At 42.8% G+C, this 23,140-nt stretch overlaps 2 protein-coding genes across 11 annotated transcripts in view; both read left to right on the top strand.

The window, feature by feature from the left end:
- The window catches only part of LOC104847125 (zinc finger protein OZF-like), a 181,325-nt gene that overhangs the window by 86,731 nt on the left and 71,454 nt on the right, over positions 1–23,140 (top strand). The gene's annotated exons all lie outside the window — the stretch shown is intronic.
- The window catches only part of LOC100659960 (zinc finger protein 883-like), a 59,529-nt gene that overhangs the window by 27,292 nt on the left and 9,097 nt on the right, over positions 1–23,140 (top strand). Inside the window, exons 1-5 of one of the 10 annotated variants that reach the window (XM_064280177.1) lie at positions 16,813–16,849; positions 17,723–17,786; positions 19,299–19,539; positions 21,764–21,890; positions 22,891–23,041. In XM_064280177.1, the coding sequence (XP_064136247.1) occupies positions 19,537–19,539; positions 21,764–21,890; positions 22,891–23,041 (281 nt within the window). In that variant the 5' untranslated portion in view covers positions 16,813–16,849; positions 17,723–17,786; positions 19,299–19,536. Of the gene's footprint in view, positions 1–16,783; positions 16,850–16,978; positions 17,098–17,123; positions 19,540–20,034; positions 20,093–21,763; positions 21,891–22,890; positions 23,042–23,140 lie in introns of those variants that run through there. The other 9 variants (XM_010601437.3, XM_064280178.1, XM_010601438.3 and 6 more) reach the window with 9 other exon arrangements.

Consider the following 23,140-nt stretch of genomic DNA (forward strand, 5'->3'; position numbering starts at 1 on the left):
GTTGTGCATAGGATCACCATGAGCCAGAACCAACTGAAATACACCAAACAACAACACTTCTCTCGAAGGACATTTAGACTGTTTCCACCTTTACGCTCTTGTGATAAAAAGAGACTGGTTAATTGGCCTTCAGTATGATGTTTTATGTTTATGTGGCTAGACGTGGGCTATGTTTCTTGTGTCTGTAGGTGTGAGAGGCTAAAATTTTCTGGTTGGTTGGTTTGTTTCTCTCCCTTCTTATCTTTGGGCTTCGCTAGAGACTTCTTTTTAAATTACGTCTTAAGCATTGATCCCCTTTTATTATACAGGATCCCTGTTGATTTGATGATACACTCACGGGGCGGGGAGGAAGCAGTCTGTAGTTCTAGGATTGGATTTCAGTCTCTTGGTGAGCCCAGTCTCCTCAAATGGCACCTTCACAAGTGGCTCGCAGGTCTCCTCCCCTATCCTTAGATGAGACAGAAATCCTAGATGGAGTTGCCATTGGGTCTTTCCCTTCCCCCAGATCCTTTAGACTCTTGTTAAAACCCCAGTTAGTTAAAGAGCTGGTCATATAGTTGCCTTTGAAGGCAAACCTTTTTAAGGAGAACAGGAAGCTTTGTGTTACTTTTCCCTCCCCCTGGTGGGAACAAGAGGGCAATATTCTCCCATCATCACAGTGAGAACCTGGTAGGGCTCCTGGAGTTAAAACTCACAAAAGTGGGGGGGGGGGGTTGGGGGGACGCCCTATGAGTGTGTGTTCTGATATTTGACTCTCATGCAGACCTAGAGTGAGTCTTGTGCTACCAGTCAATTCAGTTTAAATTTTTTTGCCCCAGTACTGGCTTTAGCAGCAAGCTCTCCAAGGCTTTTGCTTCCGTAAAAGGTCATTCTCTGTATTTCCTGACTGTGTGTCCAGTTTGGGGGGAACCAATCTGTTTCTCACACTCTAATACTTAGTGGGCCCTACAGGCCAGCAGTTCCCAACATCAGTGTTCAAGTACTCATATGCTCATATGGCTTTTATGGACTGTTGACGCAAAAAAATTGTGAAGTAGAACCTCCATGGGGCAGGAGTGTAAGTTTCTTAGGGCTCATGGGCAAATTGACTGTTAAACCTACCTTAAAAAATGGGAATGTTAACCTATTCTTCATGGTCAGCAAACACAAGGGCGTGCTATTTTGTTATTTTTGTTATTTTACATCATTGGAGTGTATTTGTGTATGTTTTTAGGTGTAAATTTGTTCAGTGGTGTGGTCACTCATAATTGGCTCAAAAGTTTGAGAATTATGTGGTCATCTAGATTCTTGTGTTCTCTGTCTCTCACCTGAGCTCTGCTAACTTTTTTTTTTTTGAAGGGCAGGCAATTTGTTTACCTTACAGGATGGTTAAATGGGGAAGCAGTTTGTAGGAATGTTTAGGATAGTGCTTGACACATAGGTTGGCATTCAGTGAATATCTCAATCACGAAGCAATCTTAAAAATAAGGAAGTTGATCTAGGATTTCTTATAGTTTTTTCAAGCGTAGTCAGAGACTCTTCTTTGACAGTCTTAAATAGCTGTGGATCATTTCACCAGGGGATATATATGTTGCTGTTGTTAGGTGCTGGCCAGTCAGTTCTAACTCATATCTGCTAACTTTTCAACACCGTTGCCTCTTACCATGAAGGAATCTGAGAGGATGACAGCGTATTTGTTGAGTTACAAAAAAATAGGTAACAGACATGTAAAAATGTATAATTCTTAGAAGAAGATCCACTTTTTGGCAGGTGGTCTTGTCACCTCCCATTGAGCGGGGTTGCCCGTTTGTCCAGGACTGTAGACCTCTCATGGTCGCTGAGGGAAACAAGGAAAAGCCACTGTTCCATCAGTGTTCCCTAGTTATTAATATCTCATCCTGCTTCATGTTTTGTTGAATGTGCTGGAGGGTCTTATGGACGGAGGTGAAATTGCTTTTTTTCTGCAAAGAAATGATCGTCTGAAGCGGAAATAGGGCTTCCTCTTGTAGAGAATGTCTCTCCTTTCTGCTTTGTGTTCTGGCTATTACCATACAGAGTACTGAGATGGGAATTAGGCGGTGTCAAACTGGACAGATAAACGCAGCGTGTTAGAACTATCATTAAACTACGAGATAGGACGCCGAGAGTCAGGATGTAAATGCAGACAGCGAAAGGAAGAGCCCGATGGCCAAACTCTAGAGTAGATCCTAGAAACCTCTGTGCCCTTTCTGTGAGTTCAGTTCTGTGAATTCTGCATTTCCCTGCACTGAGAGCCTCACTTGAGCTTTCACACACTGGGGAAGATGGTACCTTGCTGACGCAGAACATGTGGGCTGTTTTAGGACTCAGTTGTGTTTGAGGATGTGGCCGTGGACTTTAGCCAGCAAGAATGGGCTCTGCTGGATTTTGCTCAGAGGAAACACTACAGAGATGTGCTGATAGAAACCTTCAGGAACCTGGCCTCAGTTGGTAAGGAGGATTTCAGTTATCTCACACTTTTTTCATTACTCAGTGAATAGATTGCACTGATCGAGCTTGTCTCAGGGTTTGAGTTGAGGAATGGGAATACGTTGAAACAGAGAACAAACATCTGGTGCCCTTGGAGCTTGGTCTCTGGAGTCTTTCCCCTGAAAGACAAAACCTGCCTGTTAAACTGACTTTGTGTTTCTCTCCTGGTTATAAGCCTTGAGGGCCTGTAAGTGTTATAATAGTGTGCCTTGGCTTCAGGAGTCACTTTGGACAGAGTTGTGGATTGGTACCTCATTAGAGTTTTACTGCGTTTATTACAAATTTGACGTAATGATTTTGTTACAGATAAACTCATACCAGTCCACCTGTACAGACTCTGGAGACCAAAGTATTGGCCCAGCGTCAGGGAAATGTTGCCGTCCACTGTCTTCCCTCATGATCTGCCATTCCCTGTGAGCACTGTTTACATTTATCAGAAAGCCCCATTATTTAGAAACACTGTGACAGCAATGGACTTGACCTCTATGAGATGATTCAGCCTATTCAACATGAGATAACTCAGGGCAGTGTTTACACATTTACTGTGTGTTGTTGTTGTTAGGTGCCGTCGAGTTAGTTCCGACTCATAGCGACCCTATGCACAACAGAACGAAATATTGCCTGGTCCTGCACCATCCTTACCATCGTTGTTATGCTTGAGCTCATTGTTGCAGCCACTGTGTCAATCCATCTTGCTGAGGGTCTCCCTCTTTTCCGCTGACCCTGTACTCTGCCAAGCATGATGTCCTTCTCCAGGGACTGATCCCTCCTGACAACATGTCCAAAGTGTGTAAGATGCAGTCTTGCCATCCTTGCCTCTAAGGAGCATTCTGGCTGTACTTCCTCTAAGACAGATTCGTCCATTCCTTTGGCAGTCCATGGGATATTCAATATTTTTGGCCAACACCACAATTCAAAGGTATCAGTTCTTCTTCGGTCTTCCTTATTCATTGTCCAGCTTTCACATGCATATGATGCGATTGAAAATACCATGGCTTGGGTCAGGAGCACCTTAGTCTTCAGGGTGACATCTTTGCTCTCCGACACTTTAAAGAGGTCCTTTGCAGCAGATTTATCCAATACAAAGCGTCTTTTGATTTCTTGACTGCTGCTTCCATGGCTGTTGATTGTGGATCCAAGTAAAATGAAATCCTTGACAACCTCAATCTTTTCTCTGTTTATCATGATGTTGCTCGTTGGTCCAGTTGTGAGGATTTTTGTTTTCTTTGTGTTGAGGTGCAATCCATACTGAAGGCTGTGGTCTTTGATCTTCATGAGTAAATGCTTCAAGTCCTCTTCAGTTTCAGCAAGCAAGGTTGTGTCATCTGCATAACGCAGGTTGTTAATGAGTCTTCCTCCAATCCTGATGCCCCGTTCTTCTTCATATAGTCCAGCTTCTTGGATTATTTGCTCAGCATACAAATTAAATAGGTATGGTGAAAGGATACAACCCTGATGCACACCTTTCCTGACTTTAAATCAATCAGTATCCCCTTGTTCTATCCAGACTGCCTCTTGATCTATATATAGGTTCTTCATGAGCACAATTAAGTGTGTACTGTGTATGAAACACAATTACTGTGTACTGTATATGAAATAATAAAACACTGAATTCTGACAACATGCTGCCTATTTTTGACAGAAGGCATGCAGATGAGTGCCTCCATGAAAGTAGTGAAGGGAAAGACAAGGAAAGAAAAGATGGTAATCAGGGTTGGAAACCTTTCAGCGCGATTCTGTATCTTACCAAGCTCAAAAGAATTCCTGCTAGAGAAAGTCCTCTGAATGCCGTGAATGTAGAAGAGCTTTCAGGAATCCTTCCTTATTTGAACATCACGTCACATCTCACGCTGGATGCCATGCCTGTGAGTGTAAGGAGTGTGGAGTGGCCTGCACTTGTTCCCCTTCCCTAAGCACTCATGTGAAAACTCTTACTGGACAGAAAATTGATAAATGTAAGGAATGTGGCATCACCTGTAGTTCCTCGTCCGTCAGCACACGTGTACGAAGTCCTGGTAGAGAGAGGCCCTGTGAATGCAAGGAATTTGGGAAAGCCTTTGTCAGTTCTCAGCCCTCACTGAATGTAAGACAATTCAAAGTGGAAAGCATCCTTATGATGGTAAAGAATATGGGAATATCTTTGGTTCTTCCTGGTCCCTCAGTAAACATACAGGTATTCACAGTGGAGTGAGGCCTGATGAATGGAAGGAATGTGGGAAAGCCATTTAAGGACTCACAGTGGAGAGTGGCCTCCTGAATGTCAGGAACGTGGGAAAAGCTTTTAGTCCTTCCTCATAGGCGATTAAGAACTCACAGTGGAGAGCAGCCCTACAAAGGTAAGGAATGTGGAAAAGCCTTTCACCAGTGCTCACACCTGATCAACCATATAAGAGCAGCTTTATAAATGTAAGGAATGAGGAAACAGCTTCAGTTCTCTCTCTGCTATTTGAATATGTGTGAGAAGGTATCCTGAAAGTGTGTGTGTGTGTGTGTGTGTGTGTGTGTGTGTGTGTGTGTAACCCACCTGCAGATCTTGTGAATGTAAAGGACGAGGGAAGGCTTCAGTGTCCATCATTCCTCCAGGCTTGAGGACACCTCACACACTGGGGAGACTCCGCAGTTGTAAGCAGATTGCTTGGTTTATAGCACATGACTTGGAGTAAGTGTCAGAATGTTATTTTGGTGTGGTTATATAAAAATTTACTTTATTACAAAATCTCAAGAACTCTTGGTGTCTTAACTTTTGTGTGTTTTTTTTTTTTACCAACTATGTTTTAAAAGTTTTTATTTATACTTTTTCACATTGTAAGGCAGTCTGTTCTCATTGTACAAAACTTGATTTTGTCAGACAATTATAAGGGAATGCAAAAACCACTCAGAATTTACCACTCTCGCTATTTTAGGTACTTTAGGTTTTTTTGTATGCAAAGCAGTATTTTCTGAAAGACTGGATTATGCACTATGCACTATGTGTAGTGTTTTACCAAACATTTTTTTCATTCTTTTCCTGTTTCCCCTCCCAATTACAATGATTCTTAGTTTACTAATGAGGACACTGCACAGAAAATTTTAACCTGCATCCCACCATTTCAAAATAATGTCCCTCAAAAATGGTGCTTTGAGAAGCTGGGTATTCATTGCAGGAGGGCTCCCATTGTGAATACATAGCGATGGTGCCCCGCACAGACCCACAACCTGACCTAGATGCCGTGGAGCTTATCTCCAGCACAGGCACAGAACCTGTATTTTGAAACAGTCCTGCTTTCGGTAATTTTTGTGGTTCAAGGTGAATGCGTAGGCCAGGAGCGTCCATCCCTTCAGGAAGAGGTGGACGGGAAGGGGATCAGGATACCTTTACCAGGTCGTCTTCATCTGTCGTGCTCTACGTGTCAACAGTCCTCAAAGCAACGTTTGTGTCCTGGAGACACTAGCACCAGGGATATCATCTTGCTGACTGGCGAATCTGGCATGTTCTGGTCAATGCCAGCGGGTGGAATCGATTGGAGGTTTTATTACTTATATTCTAGTGTTGTTACGTGCTGTCGAGTTGCCTCTGACTCATAAAGACCATGTGTACAACAGAACAAAACACTGCCCAGTCCTGCACCATCCTTGCAGTCCTTATTCTTGACTCCTTTGTTGTAACCACGGTGTCACTCCATCTCGTTGAGGGTCTTCCTCTCTTGGTGACTCTCTCCTTTGCCAAGCATGATGTCCTTCTCCATGCACTGATCCCTCCTGATAACATGTCCAAAGTATGTAAGACGCAGTCTCGCCATTCTTGCTTCTCAGGAGCATTCTGGTCGTACTTCTTCCAAGATTTGTTCATTCTTTTGGCACTCCTTGGTATAGTCCACATTCTTCATTGACACCATAATTCAAAGTAATCATTTCTTCCTTCGTCTTTTTTATTGTCCAGCTTTCACATGCATATGAAGTGATTGGAAACACCATGGCTTGGATCAAATGCACATTAATCTCTAAAGTGACATCTTTGCTTTTTAACACTCTGAAAAGATCTTCTGCAGCAGATTTTCCCAATGCAATACGTCATTTGATTTCTTGACTACTCCTTCCATGTTTGTTGATGGTAGACCCAAGTAAATTCAAATGCTTGACAGCTTTAATCTTTTCTCCATATTTCATGATGTTCCTTATTGATAGAATTGTAAGGATTTTTGTTTTCTTTATGTTGAGCCATAATCCATACTCAAGGCTGTAGTCCTTGATCTTCATCAGTAAGTCTTCTTCATTTTCAGCAAGCGAGGTTGTGTCATCTCAATTTCACAGGTTGTCAATGAGTCTTCCTCCAGCCTTGATGCCCCAGGTATTCTTCCTCATATAGTCCAGCATCTCAAATTATTTCCTCAGCATACAGATTGAATAAGTATGGTGAAAGGATACGACACTGACGCTCACCTTTCCTGACTTTCAACCCCTTGTTCTGTCCAATCGACTGCGTCTTGGTCTATGTGCAGGTTCCTCATGAGCACAATTAAGCCTTCTATAATTGCCATTCTTGTTGAGGAATTCCCTCAACAAGGTGGATTGACACAATGTTTGCAACAGTGGGCTCAAACATAGCAATGATTGTGAGGATAACGCAGGACCAGGGAGTGTTTGTTCTGTTCTACATAGGGTCGCTATCAGTCAGAATTAATTGACAGTCCCTAACAGCAAAAACAAAATGATTGCTTGCGGCCTCAGAAACTAAGAGTAACGTAAAACTCATGGTTTGGTTTTATTGCAATTCCTTGCTTCACAGGGACATAAAGCATAATTAGAATCAAATTCGTAATATTGTCAAACTGAGGTAAAATATTGAGGGCATCTGTTAACCAAAGGTGCAAAATATTAAGTCTTGGAGACAGTCCATTTTATAGATTAAAAGTCCTATTCCTGTTCGTAATGTAGATTTGATAACATTTATTGATGGGTCATGTACTCAGGATAAAATTGGCCAGTTAAGGCTTCCTGTGCTCTGGTGACATGAGATTTTGGAAGCATGTTTTGTGTGGAATTAAGTCTGCTAGTGCAGACAAGTGACTGGCAGTTACTACAGCTGCAGTTCATGGTTCTGGACTTGAAGGGAATATGTTTGTTGTTGTTTCTGTTAGGTGCCACCAAGTTGCTTCTGGCTCTTAGCGATCTTGTGTACAACAGAACAAAATACTGCCCGGTCCAGCACCATCCTCAGAATCATTGCTATGCCTGAACCCATCACTGTAGCCACCGTGTCAATCCATCTCTTTTGGGACCTTCCTCTTTCTTGCTGACCCTCTCCTTTGCCAAGGATGATGTATACATAGGCATTAAATATATGTTTGGTATCTGTCATGCAACAGGGCCATCTTGCGGAAAAAAATAGGGGATTTTTGACTTCATTGCAACCTAGACTATCTCCTGGAATATTGATAGTTGCTTTACTATAGGCTTTACAAGTGATTTTTCAGATATCAGGAATTCATTGTAGAGCTCAAACAAGGGAGAATGACAAAATTTCTTAAGTCAGTGATATTTCTGACAGAGCTGCAAAGGTCAATGTTAAGCCATGGCAGACCCAAAACTGGGAACCCCTACTTTCTGCCAATAAGAAATTTTTGTTCATTCCCAAATTTGTGCTTCTCAAAAGGAAAGTGTTGTGTTGTTAGGTGCCATTGAGTCGGTTGCGACTCATAGTGACCCTATGCACAACAGAACAAAACACTGCCTGGTCTTGCGCCATCCTTACAATCATTGTTATGCTTGAGCTCATTGTTGCAGCCACTGTGTCAATCCACCTCGTTGAGGATCCTCCTCTTTTCCCCTGACCCTGTACCCTGCCAAGCATGATGTCCTTCTCCAGGGACTGATCCCTCCTGACAACATGTCCAAAGTATGTAAGATGCAGTCTTGCCATCCTTACCTCTAAGGAGCATTCTGGCCGCACTTCTTCCAAGACAGATTTGTTCGCTCTTTTGGCAGTCCATGGTGTATTCAATATTCTTCGCCAACACCGCAATTCAAAGGCGCCAACTCTTCTTCAGCCTTCCTTATTCATTGTCCAGCTTTCACATTCATATGATGTAATTGAAAATACCATGGCTTGGGTCAGGTGCACCTTAGTCTTCAGGGTGACATCTTTGCCCTTCAACACTTTGAAGAGGTCCTTTGCAGCAGATTCGCCCAATGCAATGCGTCGTTTGATTTCTTGACTGCTGCTTCCATGGCTGTTGATTGTGGATCCAAGGGAAATTAAATCCTTGACAACTACAATCTTTTCTCTGTTTATCATGATGTTGCTCGTTGGTCCAGTTGTGAGGATTTTTGTTTTCTTTACGGTGGGGTGCAATCCATACTGAAGGCTGTGGTCTTTGATCTTTATTAGTAAGTGCTTCAAGTCCTCTTCAATTTCAGCAAGTAAGGTTGTGTCATCTGCATAACGCAGGTTGTTAATGAGTCTTCCTCCAATCCTGATGCCCTATTCTTCATATAGTCCAGCTTCTCAGATTATGTGTTTAGCATACAGATTAAACAGGTATAGTGAAAGAATACAACCCTGACTCACACCTTCCCCTACTTTACACCAGTCAGTATCCCCTTGTTCTGTCCAAGCAACTACCTCTTGATCTATATACAGGTTCCTCATGAGCACAATTAAGTGTTCTGGAATTCCCATTCTTTGCAGTATTATCCATAGTTTGTTATGATCCACACAGTCGAATGCCTTTGCATAGTCAATAAAACACAGGGAAACATTCTCTGGTATTCTCTGCTTTCAGCCAGGATCCATCTGATACCAGCAATGATATCCCTGGTTCCACGTCCTCTTCTGAAACCAGCCTGAATTTCTGGGAGTTCCCTGTCGATATACTGCTGCAGCCGTTTTTGAATGATCTTCAGCAAAATTTTCCTTGCGTGTGATATTAATGATATTGTTGTATAATTTCCCCATTTGGTTGGATCACCTTTCTTGGGAATAGGCATAAATATGGATCTCTTCCAGTCATTTGGGCAGGAAGCTGTCTTCCATATTTCTTGGCATAGACGAGTGAGCACCTCCAGAGCTGCATCCGTTTGTTGAAACATCTCAATTGATATTCCATGAATTCCTGGAGCCTTGTTTTTCGCCAGTGCCTTCAGAGCAGCTTGGACTTCTTCCTTCAGTACCATCAGTTCCTGATCGTATGCCACCTCTTGAAATGGTTGAATATTGACTAATTCTTTTTGGTATAATAACTCTGTGTATTCCTTTCATCTTCTTTTGATGCTTCCTGTATCATTTAATATTTTCCCCATGGAATCCTTCACTATTGCAACTCGAGGCTTGAATTTTTCTTCAGTTCTTTCAGCTTGAGAAATGCCGAGTGTGTTCTTCGCATTTGGTTTTCCATTTCCAGCTCTTTGCACATGTCGTTATAATACTTTACTTCGTCTTCTTGAGAGGCCCTTTGAAATCTTCTGTTCAGTTCTTTTACTTCATCAATTCTTCCTTTTCCTTTAGCTGCTCGACTCTCAAGAGCAAGTTTCAGAATCTCCTCTGACATCCATCTTGGTCTTTTCTTTCTTTCCTGTCTTTTCAGTGACCTCTTCCTTTCTTCATGGATGATGTCCTTGATGTCATTCCACAACTCGTCTGGTCTTCAGTCACTAGTGTTAAATGCATCAAATCTATTCTTCAGATGGTCTCTAAATTCAGGTGGGATATACTCAAGGTCGTATTTTGGCTCTCGTGGACTTGCTCTGATTTTCTTCAGTTTCAGCTTGAACTTGCATATGAGCAATTGATGGTCTGTTCCACAGTCGGCCCCTGGCCTTGTTCTGACTGATGATATTGAGCTTTTCCATCATCTCTTTCCACAGATGTAGTCAGTTTGATTTCTGTGTGTTCTATCTGGTGAGGTCCATGTGTATAGTCACCGTTCATATTGGTGAAAGAAGGTATTTGCAATGAAGAAGTCGTCGGTCTTGCAAAATTCTGTCATTCAATCTCCGGCATTGTTTCTATCACCAAGGCCATACTTTCCAACTACTGATCCTTCTTCTTTGTTTCAAACTTCTGCATTAAAATCGCAAGTAATTATCAATGCCTCTTGATTGCATGTGCAATCAATTTCAGACTGCAGCAGCTGATAAAAATCTTCTGTTTCTTTATCTTTGGCCCTAGTGTTTGGTGCGTAAATTTGAATAATAGTCGTATTAACTGGTCTTCCTTGTAGGCGTATGGATATTATCCTATCACTGATAGCGTTGCACTTCAGGATAGATTTGGAATGTTCTTTTTGACGATGAATGCGACACCTTTCCTCTTCAAGTCGTCATTCCCAGCATAGTAGACTATGTGATTGTCTGATTCAAAATTGCCAATACCAGTCCATTTCAGCTCACTAATGCGTGCGATATCGATGTTTATGCGTTCCATTTCATTTTTGATGATTTCGAATTTTCCTAGATTCATAGTTCGTACATTCCAGATTTTGATTATTAATGGATGTTTGTAGCTGTTTCTTCTCGTTTTGAGTCGTGCCACATCAGCAAATGAAGGTCCTGAAAGCTTTACTCCATCCACGTTGTTAAGGTGGACTGTACTTTGAGGAGGCAGCTCTTCCCCAGTCATCTTTTGAGTGCCTTCCAACCTGGGGGGCTCATCTTCCAGCACTATATCAGCCAATTTTCCACTGCTATTCACTGCTTTTTAGAAGTAGATTGCCGGGTCCTTCTTCCTAGCTTGTCTTAGTCTGGAAGCTCAGCTGAAACCTGTCCTCCTGTTGGTATCTGAATACTGGTGGCATAGCTTCCAACATAACAGCAACACACAAGTCCCCACAGTATGACAAACTGATAGACACACGGGGGAAAAGGAAAAAGAAAGTAGGAGTTGATTTTTTTTTCTCATTCATTCAACAAATATTATTGATCACAATGCTATACACCAAGCATTATTACTAAGATTGTGGGTTAACAAAATAGATATAAATTCCTGAGGGAATGAATGGTGGTGGAATCTGTAGTGGAGGGCCATTCTGTTGAGGAAATAGGCTCAGGGGTGCAGATAATATAGAGCCTTTGGCTCTAAAGGAAAGCCTTGTGGCGTAGTGGTTAACTGCTACGGCTGCTAACCAAGAGGACGGCAGTTCGAATCCTCCAGGCGCTCCTTGGAAACTATCAGGCAGTTCTACCCTGTCCTATAGGGTCACTATGTGTTGGCATCGACTCGACGGCAATGGGTTTTGTTTTTGGTTTCTTTTTTTTTTACTCTGAATCAAAGATAGAAAGTTATGGGGGATTTTCAGCAGAAGACTGTCATGCCTGACTTTCGTGTGTGTGGCAAAGATACACAAAAACTTTCACCAGCACAACAGCTCCCACATTGATTACTTTTTTACTGTTGTGCCTCCATCATCACTATCTTTTTCCAAAAATTCCACCACTTTTAACATAAACTCAGTGTCTTATTCATGGTAGTGGTTATTTCAGTTACGTTAGGAATCAGATTTCACTAGGGGGAAAAGAAAGTTATTTGCTAAAATTTGGATTTAGACTGCTTGGAATAGTTTAATGCTGAAAAAAATATCCTACAAATGTTTCATAGGCACTCACTTCTATAGTTCAACAGTAATTAGGTATAAAACAGATCTCGGATATCATCACTAGTTCAAAATTTCAGGGTTGTTCATCTTTAAAGAAACAACTAAGCATTGGGACTGTGACTGTACCGAAGGAATTAAAAGGATGTTGTGAAAAGAGAAATATCTAATTAGTAGAAAAACAGAAATCTGTTGTTTGCAGATACAGCTTGCAGAAGACAGGTCTAGTGTCTCTTGACTCACCTTAGAATGGAAGTGGTTTCGATAACTGGCGTAGTCAGACAAAAGTGGATGGCAGTTGTTCATGGAGTTTTATTTGGCTGTTAAAATAACTGTTGATTTAGACTGATGCAAAAATGTCCCATGGGATGGATTTCTCCTCGACTGCTTTTACTCCTTGTCTTCATTTACAAGTGACTTTTACAGAAACGTTCCCATCCTTGCAAGGGATGTAGAGTTGGGCCACTGTGAAGATCCGGCTTGGCAGCAGTAATACTCATCTACCAGCTGCTTCCTCGTCAGCTCACCATCATTCATGGTCGTGAATTAAAGCCATGTGCGCTAAACTGTGGGAGCTCAGTCTGTACTCTCGTATCAATGCCTCAGAACAAGACTGATCCTAGATAATAGCATGGGTGCCTCTTTATTTTTGATTCTGGGAAATATTTATTTGTGAAGATGGAACAATTACTAAAGGGACTAAATTATAATGCAAATGTGGTGTTATTTATGGCATTGACTAAATCCCAGGAGAAATTCCTTAGGCCCAGAAAGAAAACCTCTTAGCTAAGAATTTAGATTCTCACGCTCCAGGTTTAATCTACTGCATAGACTTGGATTGGGAAAGACTTGCTAATGAACTTCACAATTATGTTTTTAACCCGTGACAAATAAGCAACCATGGAACAACGGCCTTCCATCCTGGTCACAGAGGTTGCGGGGGTTTACAGCGACAGCTAATGCGTTCCATCCAGTGACAACTCTGTTTGGACCAGAAAATATCCAAATATTCTGGTAGAGTGTATCTCATTTGAACAACCATTGCTAGCTTATTTAATTGAAACTTGAAATTGCACCACTAGATGTATTCCTTCCATTTTCTGTGGGAACAGTAAGAGTACATTGGGGAAAGATGCTGGTATGACTTCACGGTTCTTCCCCACATCACCTCAACTTTCTTTTTTCCCCGCTTCACCTCAGCTTTTTTTTTCCTACCTCATGCAGTGCTCCAAGGAACATGGCTGGACCTGTGGATGCCAGAAAGAGAGATCACCCGTAAGAAAGAAACTAAGCATATCTTTAAATGTGTATGTCAGAATTCAGAAGGGCCTATGGGGGGGGATTGTCCTCCATGTGGCAAAATAGCAGTTGACAGTGGGTGCAGATGTATTGTCCCGTGGTTTAGATAGCCCACTAGTTCTGTACCTATGTAACACGGCCCATGTGAATGGTAGTGGACTGACGAGATAGCGTTGGCTAGATTAGTAACACTGCTGCCTATCTTATTCGACAGAGTGGCCCAACCCCATGTCCCTTGCACATGTGGAAAAGGTTGTGTAAGAATCAGTTGCAAATGAAGAGAAGCAGAAATAGTAGTTGAGGGCAAAGGAATGAATAAATGGTAATGCAGTGAGGGAAATCCGGTATTAAATGAGTGCTCAAGATAGACTTGGAGTGAAAGAATAAAGTTGTTTCATAGCACAGTTACACCAGACGTCCAGGGTGGTGAAGCCTTGTGTTTGCCAAGACCACACCTGTGTTTTTAGAACCTGCCTGGGTCGAATGAACAGGATGATGAACTGGACCAATTGTTAATGACTGAGTGGAACTCTAGTAACATGCCCGTGTCTTTTAACTTTTGTTTTTCAGGTTACATCTGTCATTTGGGAAGGAATTTTCAGAAACTGTCTCCTACCGTATCATTAGACTTTGTGATATACAACTTCCATTTAACTGATGACTTATGTAACTGTGACCTTGGTGATCTCCTGTTTAGAAAGCTCCCTGATTATAATGAGTGAAATGTAACAATGGCGTGCCTAGGACACTACAGTACGCTATACACAAGCATCCTTGTTTTCCTGCATAGAAAGCTATTAAGGAAAATAGAAAAAGACAATGAATTTCCGATGTTATTAAAGCAGTAGCCATCCCATCGTGGATCCAGATTCCACTAGGAAACTGCCTCACCCTGAAATGAGGAAAGCTATGGGGAGATCTTACGGCATGCTCAGACTAAATTACATCTAGAGTGACTACCACTCACCTAACTGTCGTATGGGGGAACCTACTTTTTTGGGTACAAAATATGTATCCTTACTCCTCTCAGGACATTCATGTACACTGGCAATAACCTGCATGCTGCATTCAACAACACTGGCCCCAAGGCAGAAAGGGTTACAGAGGAGCAGCTACTAGTCTAGGCATCATGGGACAGACCGGATTCACGTTTAATGAGGAGCTCCGTTCAGAGGGGACAGAATTATTAACTACGTAAGTATATTAAAAAAAAAAAAAAAGTATATTAGAGGGAATTATTTTCGAAAAGGAAAGCAAGGACTAAGAGTCAACCTGGAAAGATGATCAGGCTTCACAGGTGCTTTACCTTCAGGCAGACTCTACGAATAATGGTGAATAACACTAGGACTCAACACCGGGAAGAGGCTTGTACCCAGACCTTTCGTAGCCTGTTGACTAAACAGATGTAGGTCTGTGTTAGGTAAGTGGCAAATTCCACCTTCATTGCCAGTGACATGGTAAGGATCAGTGTGAAGCAAACCCAAGATACATCTTGGGGGCGATGCAGCGCTCACCTTCCCACTTCTCCATGCTTATTGCCAGCTGTCCATGTGGCCCTCGCTGTCTGCCCCTAGCCACCCAAATCTGGGTCAGAGCTCACAAGTTACGAGGACACTCCTCAAACCAGGTGCCCATAGAATACTTCTCTGACCCTACCCACAAGGAGCTAAAGCACACTTTAACAAGTGCAGTATGATAGGTGACTTTTGTGTGGGCCCTTTCTAGCCGTGGTCTTGTAACTCTCACCCAAGTGATTGGGCAGGACCGTGTGGCAGGGTTATTGTCCAATAAAGGGATTTGTCACTTTTGCTTGACATGAGCCATCCTGGGGCAGGAAAGAAGATCCCACCACCACCAAGAAGGAAGAGCCTGCACATCCTTTGGACCTGGGGGATCCTGGTGCTGAGAAGCTCCTGGACCTAGAAGACGGAGCAAGCTGTTACACTGAAGATGATGAGAAGTGCTGAAGAGAAGCAGCAAGAGAGACCCGGCCGCAGGAGATGGCATGGTGCGTGTCCCAGCCCATGGAGAGAGAAAGCTGAGTGCCTTTGGGCAGAGGCCTAGGGCCAGGGAGAGGCGTAACTGTGAGCATGGCTTGGAAGAGGCTGTCCCGATGGAAGAAGTGTATCCTTGAATGTTTCCTGAGCCTGAATTTTAACCTGTTATTTCCCTAACGAACCCCGTAATCGTGAATATGGTCCGTGAATTCTGTGTAGCCATTGCAGTGAATTAGGACCCAGCGGAGAAGTAGAGAGTGCTGTGGGAGGAACGGTTGGTGTCAAGATTATTAAAGATGTTGTAGAGAGAAGGTTTGTCTGACCTCCACCTCATAGGAATCACCCTTGGGCTGTTGATCTTGATTCTCCTTTCTGCTCATGAAGTGAGAGGAGGTCAGACACTGCCCTCATGCTGTTTTTTACAACAAATTTAAGAGGAATTGTACTCAAGTTTGTTAACTCACTGGATTGACTCAGAATTCACAAAAAAAAGGTTATACTTAGGAAGACATCTTTAATTAAAAGGATACAAATAGAAAGAGAACATAGGGCAAGGTCTATGTTGGTCCCCCACACTTAGCTTCCTTGTCCCAAGGGACGCGGTACCCTTCATTCTGCGCAATTTTATCATAAGATACCAAGAGGTGAAATGAGTAATCGAATTAGAACAAAAACTACCAGTGTAAGGGAGGATGTAGAGGTGGTAGAGTTGAGGAAAGGGGAAAGGAATTTTTCACTATAAAATTTTCTTTCCTGAGTTTTCTTCTTTAGAATTCTATGGCACCAACAGTTTATAGTTACAGAGTGATCGTACAAAAGGAAGTTGTATGCTGTACGGTCAGAAATCTGACAGCAGTTCTCAACTTTAGACCCAGTCAGTGAATCACAAAAGCAAAAAGGAAAACCAATCTCTGCCTTCCTTCCAATTTCTATTTCCCGATGCCTAATGTTTTTTTTAATGTTTTCTTAGACTCAGGTGAAATGTCCCTCTTCTTAGGAGTATTTCTTCAAAAGGTGGTAAGTAGTCTACTTTTCCTGTTTTCCCTAATCCTCCAATCTATTTTATTTCCTTATCACTATATATATATATATATATTATATATATATATATATATTTTTTTTTTATTATTAGATTTTTTAGTGGATGTTGATTGTGCCCTCAGAGAAATATAGGCTCCTTGGAGATTTGTCAGACTCTGTGAAAGCTTACAGCCTTGGAAACCTTATGGGACAGTCCTATGTCCTACAGCGTGGCTATGAATGAGGATTGAGTAGTTGGCAGCTGGTCCTTAGGTTTAAGGCTTCTGTTTACGGAGGAAATAAAGGCAAGAGGAGGAACCCAAGTCCGAGGCCAAGTCCCTGAACGTGCCCACCACTGGGCGGAGCCCTCTGCCCCCGCGCCGGCACCCCGCCCCTCCCGCCGAGAGCTCAGCGCAGGAAGCGGAAGTGCGCGTGCGCGGCCGGCAGCCATGATTCGCGGTCGGCCGGCTGGGGCGTGAGGTACGTCTGTGGCGCCGCCGGCGTCCGGCCTGGGCCGGTACCAGGTCCGCCGGGGGGGGGGGGCCCGCTGGGGTTCCGGATGGTGCCGGGCCGCGGGGCCTCCGTAGCCGGACTTGGCCTGCAGCCTCGCGCCGCCGGCGCTGCCTCTTCTCCGGGGCCTGGGCCTCGGCCGGCGGCGCAGCGAAGCGGCCGCTGTGCTCTCCCAGCCCGGCTGAGGAGTCCCGCGCCCGCCGCGTCGGGACGGCCAGGTAGGGGGGCGAGGCCTAGGTGTGTCGGGGCGTTAATAGGTGAGGCCGTGCGTGGGCGGAGACCAGGGGTGTCCGCGTCGCCGGGAGTCTGTGAGGAATGCGGGGTGACAAGCCCGGGGAGTTAGCCTGTGAGCGCCCCGCACCGGGCTCCGTCGTCCGCCTGCGTCCCCGCCGGCAAGGACTGTTGGGAAGCTCTTGGGGGTTCTCAAGGAAGCGAGGTTGTGGGGAGGCGTCTCCCCCTCCCCTAGTTTGTTAATGGGCTCTGGTGGCGCAGTGGTTAAGCGCTCGTCTGCTAAGCAAAAGGTCGGTGGTTCAACCCGCCATCCTCTGAGCAGGAGAAAGACGGGGTAATCTGCTTCTGTCAAGACTACACCCTTGGAAACTGTGTGGGGCAGTTGTATCCTACCAGATGGGTTTGCTGTGAGTCGGGATTGACTCCATGGCAAGGGTTTGGCCTTTAGTTTAATTGTTACAGGACTTTGACGTAGATGAAGTAGCAGGAAACATGGATGGAACTAGTACGCCCGTTTGGAACGATAGCTATCCCCACCTCGGGCTGCAAATATTTATTAAGAGGCATGTTTCCAGGAATCACTTGGCTCTAAGGCAGAAATTTCCTCCACAGTTGTGCCAGAGACAATATGGCCCACCTGATGTGGCTGAACGAGGTTGACCTAGAAGACAAGCAGGTAATAGAGATCATAGACCCAGTGTTGCTCCGGGATCCTAAGCATAGACAGAGACAGGATTTGTGCTGGATTAAATGCTAATGAGGCAGCCATAATTTCTGCCACCAAATAGCCTCACTTAATAGGTTGGAGGCTCCTTGCAGTAAAAACGCGGCACATTTCCATTGTAAGAGCAGCAAATACTGGAATTGAGGACAGTCTGGGGGGGTGTGCGTTATGGATGTGTTCCAGATATTTCAGCACGTCCTGGTCAGCTGCAGTGTTGCTGAGAGCTCCTCATTTTTAATTTTAGAAAATGCCCTTATTTGGATAAATATGAAATGTGCAGCTATTGGAAAGGACACAACTTTGAATATGAAAAAGTGAAACTTAAATTGATGAGTAACATGTACAGCATTTGTAATATAAATAGCGAATAAGTTTGAGTTTAAACCGGGTGTTATAATGTAGAAAAACCATAACACATGTATATTGAATTTGTTGAAGCTAAGAGGAACAAAAGGCTGCTGTTTTATACAGTGGAAAAGATAGGAGTGAATATATAGATAATGAAGAATCAAGCAGTAGTTGCAGGTATTTGAAAATAAAAATGTGTAGTTTTGATTGTCCTGTTTGAGAAATCTTTGCTAACTCCAAAGTCATTAGCATAATCTATATTTGTAAAATTTAGAATTGGGATTTGCAGGAGCTGCTGTTATGAGAGCAGTCTTGTTATCTTCTTTCAGCACTAAGAACCACTTACTCCAGATCCATTTATTTGAAGAGTCTATTTTTCTTCTCTATATTTTCTCAAATGTGATTTTATTTCTTTAGGTTATCACTGCCTGGGATTGGCATTTAGTCTTCATAATGTCCACATACATGATAACAATCCCATGTGAAATGAAAGCGAATATATTTTACTTTTGGTAACAAGATCTTATATAATCAGGATTCTGTTTAGCTCTCTGTACAGAGGGGGAGAAAAGATCTCAACAGGGAAAAAAATGTTAATTGCGAAATTGAGAGGAAAAATATTGATAACGTTTACAATGATGTAAATGAACTGAGAATTAAAAATTACAAAAGTTAGCTCTATATAATAAAAAATCAAGGAGCCCTGATGGATTTATTAACCAGGCTTGAAAAATATGTTGTCCGTGACAGTTCACCGATGTTGATATCAAGTATATATGTCTATCTGGATGAAGAAGAAACAGATTCTCAGGTAAAGCCACAATCTGAACCTTGAGCCTCCGACACTGTGGAAATCTGGTTCAAATTTTGTTGCCTGGCCAGATATGGATGCCTCCCATGCTGTGGCATGAGGAAAGTGCTCCATTTGTGATTTCCTTGCCATACAGTTGAAACCTGTAGAGCTGTATGGAGAATGCAAGTACTACCAAGGTGGAGCAATGCCTTGGCCTGGGAGGAAGCCCTTCCCAGGGAAAGAGCTGAAGCCAAAAACCTGTCACTCCCTACATAACCTCATACTGTGTTTCCCAGCCTGCTCCACGTCTTCTTCTGTTTCAGGTCCCAGGTGTGACTCAAGAAGAACTGATCCTGTTAAGCAGCCTGGAACCTAGGGCTACCATCTTACACATCTGTAAATCACCAATAGGCATTTGAACTGCTGACTGCCTGTGTAGGCCAAACATTATTCATCTGCTTCCAGACGGTTTAGTGGCTTTGCTTCCACTCATTCCTCTTAACCTTCACTGCTTCTTGGGCTGTAGAGAGGACATTGGCTTAGAGAGGCTGGAGGCAGAAAATGGTGAGTACCACAGAGAACTGGGTAATTGTTAGCATAAAGGGGTGAGGCTAAATATGATTTATTGGGGAATGAGCTGTGAGTTCCCAGCTCTGTGCTTATTACAAGATGTAAAAGGCGACAGAAGATGTGAAGGTCTAAATCCTAAGAAGCAGCATTTTGCATGGCTCTTCCTCTACACACTTGTGATTTTCTAACCTTGAATGCCTAGGTCACCTTCCTTATTTGAGTTCCAAGTTGTTACCATGGGACATTACCATAACCACTCTGGGCCTTGGTCCTCTGTGTTTTTTGTTTTTGTTTTTTTCAATTGTGCATAAGGTGAAAGGTTACAGAGCAGATTAGTTTCTCTTTTAACAATTGATACACAAATTTTTTTGGTGACATTTGTTGCAGTCCCCACAATGAGTAAGCATTCTCCCCATCCCTACCCTGGGTTCCCTGTTTCCAACCATCCATTTTTCCTATCCCTTCCTTCCTTTTTGTCATTGCTTTTAGGCAGGTGTTGCCCTTTTGGTGTTGGATACATGATTGAAATGCGAAGCAAGTTCCTGAGGTGTGTTATATGTATGTTGTTTGTTTTATAGACTTGTCTAATCTTTCGCTGAAGGGTGAACTTTGGGAGTGGTTTCAGTTCAAAGTTGAAAGGGTATACAGGGGCCACAGTCTCAGGGGTTCCACCAGTCTTTGTCAGACCAGTAAGTCTGATGTTTTGTATGTGTGTGAATTTGAATTTTGTTCTGTGTTTTTCTCTGGCACTGTCCATGACCGTATATTGTGATCCCTACTGGAATGACCAGTGGCAACCAGGCACCGTCTAGTTGTTTTGGGCTCAGGCTGGTGAAGGCTGTGATATTTGTGGTCCATTAGTACTTAGAACTAATATTTGCCTTGTTTCTTTAATTTTCTTCAATCCCATTTGCTTCAGATAGGATGGGACCAGTAGATATATCTTTGCTGGCCACTCGGAAGCTCTTAAGACCCCAGATGCTACTCGCCAATGTTGGATGTAGAACCTTTGCTTTATGCACTACGTTATGCCAGTTTACCTAGATGATCCCCACGACCATGATGACCAGCCTTCAGGCTCAGTAACTCAGTACCTAAGGGTGTTTGAATGTGTCTGTGAAGCTTCTGTAAACCCAAAGGCGCTCAGCTTTCTCTCTCTTGGGTCAGGAAGCCAACTGCATGATATCCTGTTGCTGGTCTCTCCTTCCTTGGGGGTGGCGGGCTCCTCTCTTTGCTCTTGAATTGGTTCTCTTTAATGAAAAATTGGCTAGTACCTTTAGTGTAGATCACAGTTACCTATCATACAATCACCTGGGTGGGAGTTACAAGAGCATGGCTAGAAAGGCCAGGTGCAAAACTAATGCACTGCAGGGGCTTTTGCCATCTTAATACTTTAGAGCATGTTTATTTGAGTTTCTGGGTATACGTTTGTTCTGTAGAGTGGTCACTCATAATTGGATGAAAAGTTTGACAGTTGTGTGGAGATCCTGAATTTCATGTCCTCTCTCTCTCACCTGAGCTTTGGTAACTTTTCAATCCCCTTTTCTATTTCTATGAAAGAGTCAGAGAGGGTGACAGTGCTGCTGTCGAGGTGTTGAAAAATGAGTAACAAACATTTAAAAATTATAATTCTTAGAATTTTCACCTTTTGGCAGGTGGTCTCATCACCTTCTGTTGACCTGAGTTAGCAGTTTTTTGGTAGACATCTCATGGCTGGTGAGGAACGCAAGGAAAAACCAACCGTCTCTCAGTGTTTCCTAGATGTTAATATCTCATGCTGCTTCTTGTTTTGTTGCTTGTTCTGGTGGGTCTTATGGAAGGTGGCAAAATTGTTCTTTTCCACAGAGAGGTGATGATCTGAATGTGGAAATAGGTCTTTCATCTGTAGAGGATTTCTCTCCCTTCTGCTTTAGTTCTGGCTGTTCTGGAACAAAAATACAGAGCAACGAGACGGTATTTAGTCAGTGTCAAACTGTGGGCAGAAAAGTTCAGTGTTTTAGAATATTGTTAAATCCATGATATAGGATGCCAAGAGTCAGGATGTAAATGTAGAGGGCAGAAGGAAGAGCCTGATGGCCAAACTCCAGAGTAGAACACAGAAACATACGTGACCTTTCTGTGAATTCTCTGGTCCCCTGCACTGATAATCTCGCTTGAGCTTTCACACACATTGTGCAAGACAATACCTTGCTGATCCAGAACATGTGGGATATTTTAGGATTCAGTGGTGTTTGAGGATGTGGCCGTGGACTTTACGCAGGAAGAATGGGCTTTGCTGGATTTTGCTCAGAGAAAACTCTACAGAGATGTGATGATGGAAACCTTCAGAAATCTAGCCTCGATTGGTAAGGAGGATTTCAGTTTTCTTATTGTCATGAGTAAATGAAAATATTGTACTCACGGACCTTGTTTGAAGATTTGGGTTGAGGAATGGGAATACACTGGAACACCTGGCAAAACGTTCACTGCCGTCATGGAGCTCAGTCTCAAGTGTGTTTCCCCTAAATGCAGAAATCTACATATTAAACCGAGTTTGTATTTCTCATTTGTTTAACTGCCTTGAGAGTCTTTAAGTGTTGTAAATGTTTACATTGGTTTCAGGGGTCATTTTGGACACAGAGATTTGTGGATTAATACCTCATTAGAATTTTACTGTATTTATTACAAATTTGTTATTTAGCTGCAGATAAACTCATAACAATCCATCTATAGAGACTCTGGAGGCCAAAATATTGGCCCAGTATCTGGGAAATTTTGCTTTCCACTGTCTTCCCTCGTGATCTGCCTTTCCGCATGAGCACCATGTTGTCCGCACCCCATTCTCCCAGGGAAAAATCTAAGGATAGTTAAGTTAGTCCTTCCTTATTCAGAGCTATGGTGTCAGGATATACTAGGAATGCAAGAATCCTTTGAAGGATGAACCCTGAATGGAAGGACTTATATTTGAATAAATCAATTTTAAAAAGTATTGGTTTGAGGAGGTTAAACTTCTGTATATACCTGAGCTTATTATTATTGTTAGTTTCCCTTTCCATAAGTCCTCTCACACTCTGTATGGTCATGAACAGATCTTCCCCATGTCTCTTCTAACCTTACCATTCCACACATGCATTGTTTCCAGTGCCTTTCTACTATGCTTTCCCGATTATACCCTGTTTGTGACACCATCACTTTCGATCAAGAAGTAATTTTTCAGTAAGTTGCTTACCCTTTTGACCATTGCAAAGTCCTAGAACATGCATATGCCTCAATGTCTTTCTTTTCTCACAGGTACCCTGTTCCTTATAAAAGCTCCTTACCATTTTGTTGTATGTTGTGAAACTACATTTAAAATTATTGAATCAGTTCCTCAACAGGTTGATAAAGGACAAGTAATGTCCAATGAACATTTAACAATCCGATTCATGAAGGAAAATTCCTGGTACACCATGTTAGAAGAAGCTTGTGAATTCCATGGCGTTGAAGAGCGGTGTAACAAAAAAGGGAGGCATGTGAGGTGAGTGTCATTTCATGAGTATGAACTGTACTTTACCAGAGTATCTTAATGTATGACATTTATGTGTGTGTGTATAAATCTAATTTTAAAATTATGTGT

This window comes from Loxodonta africana, chromosome 3 (genome assembly GCF_030014295.1).
Source record: "Loxodonta africana isolate mLoxAfr1 chromosome 3, mLoxAfr1.hap2, whole genome shotgun sequence".
NCBI classification, from domain to species: Eukaryota; Metazoa; Chordata; class Mammalia; order Proboscidea; family Elephantidae; genus Loxodonta; species Loxodonta africana.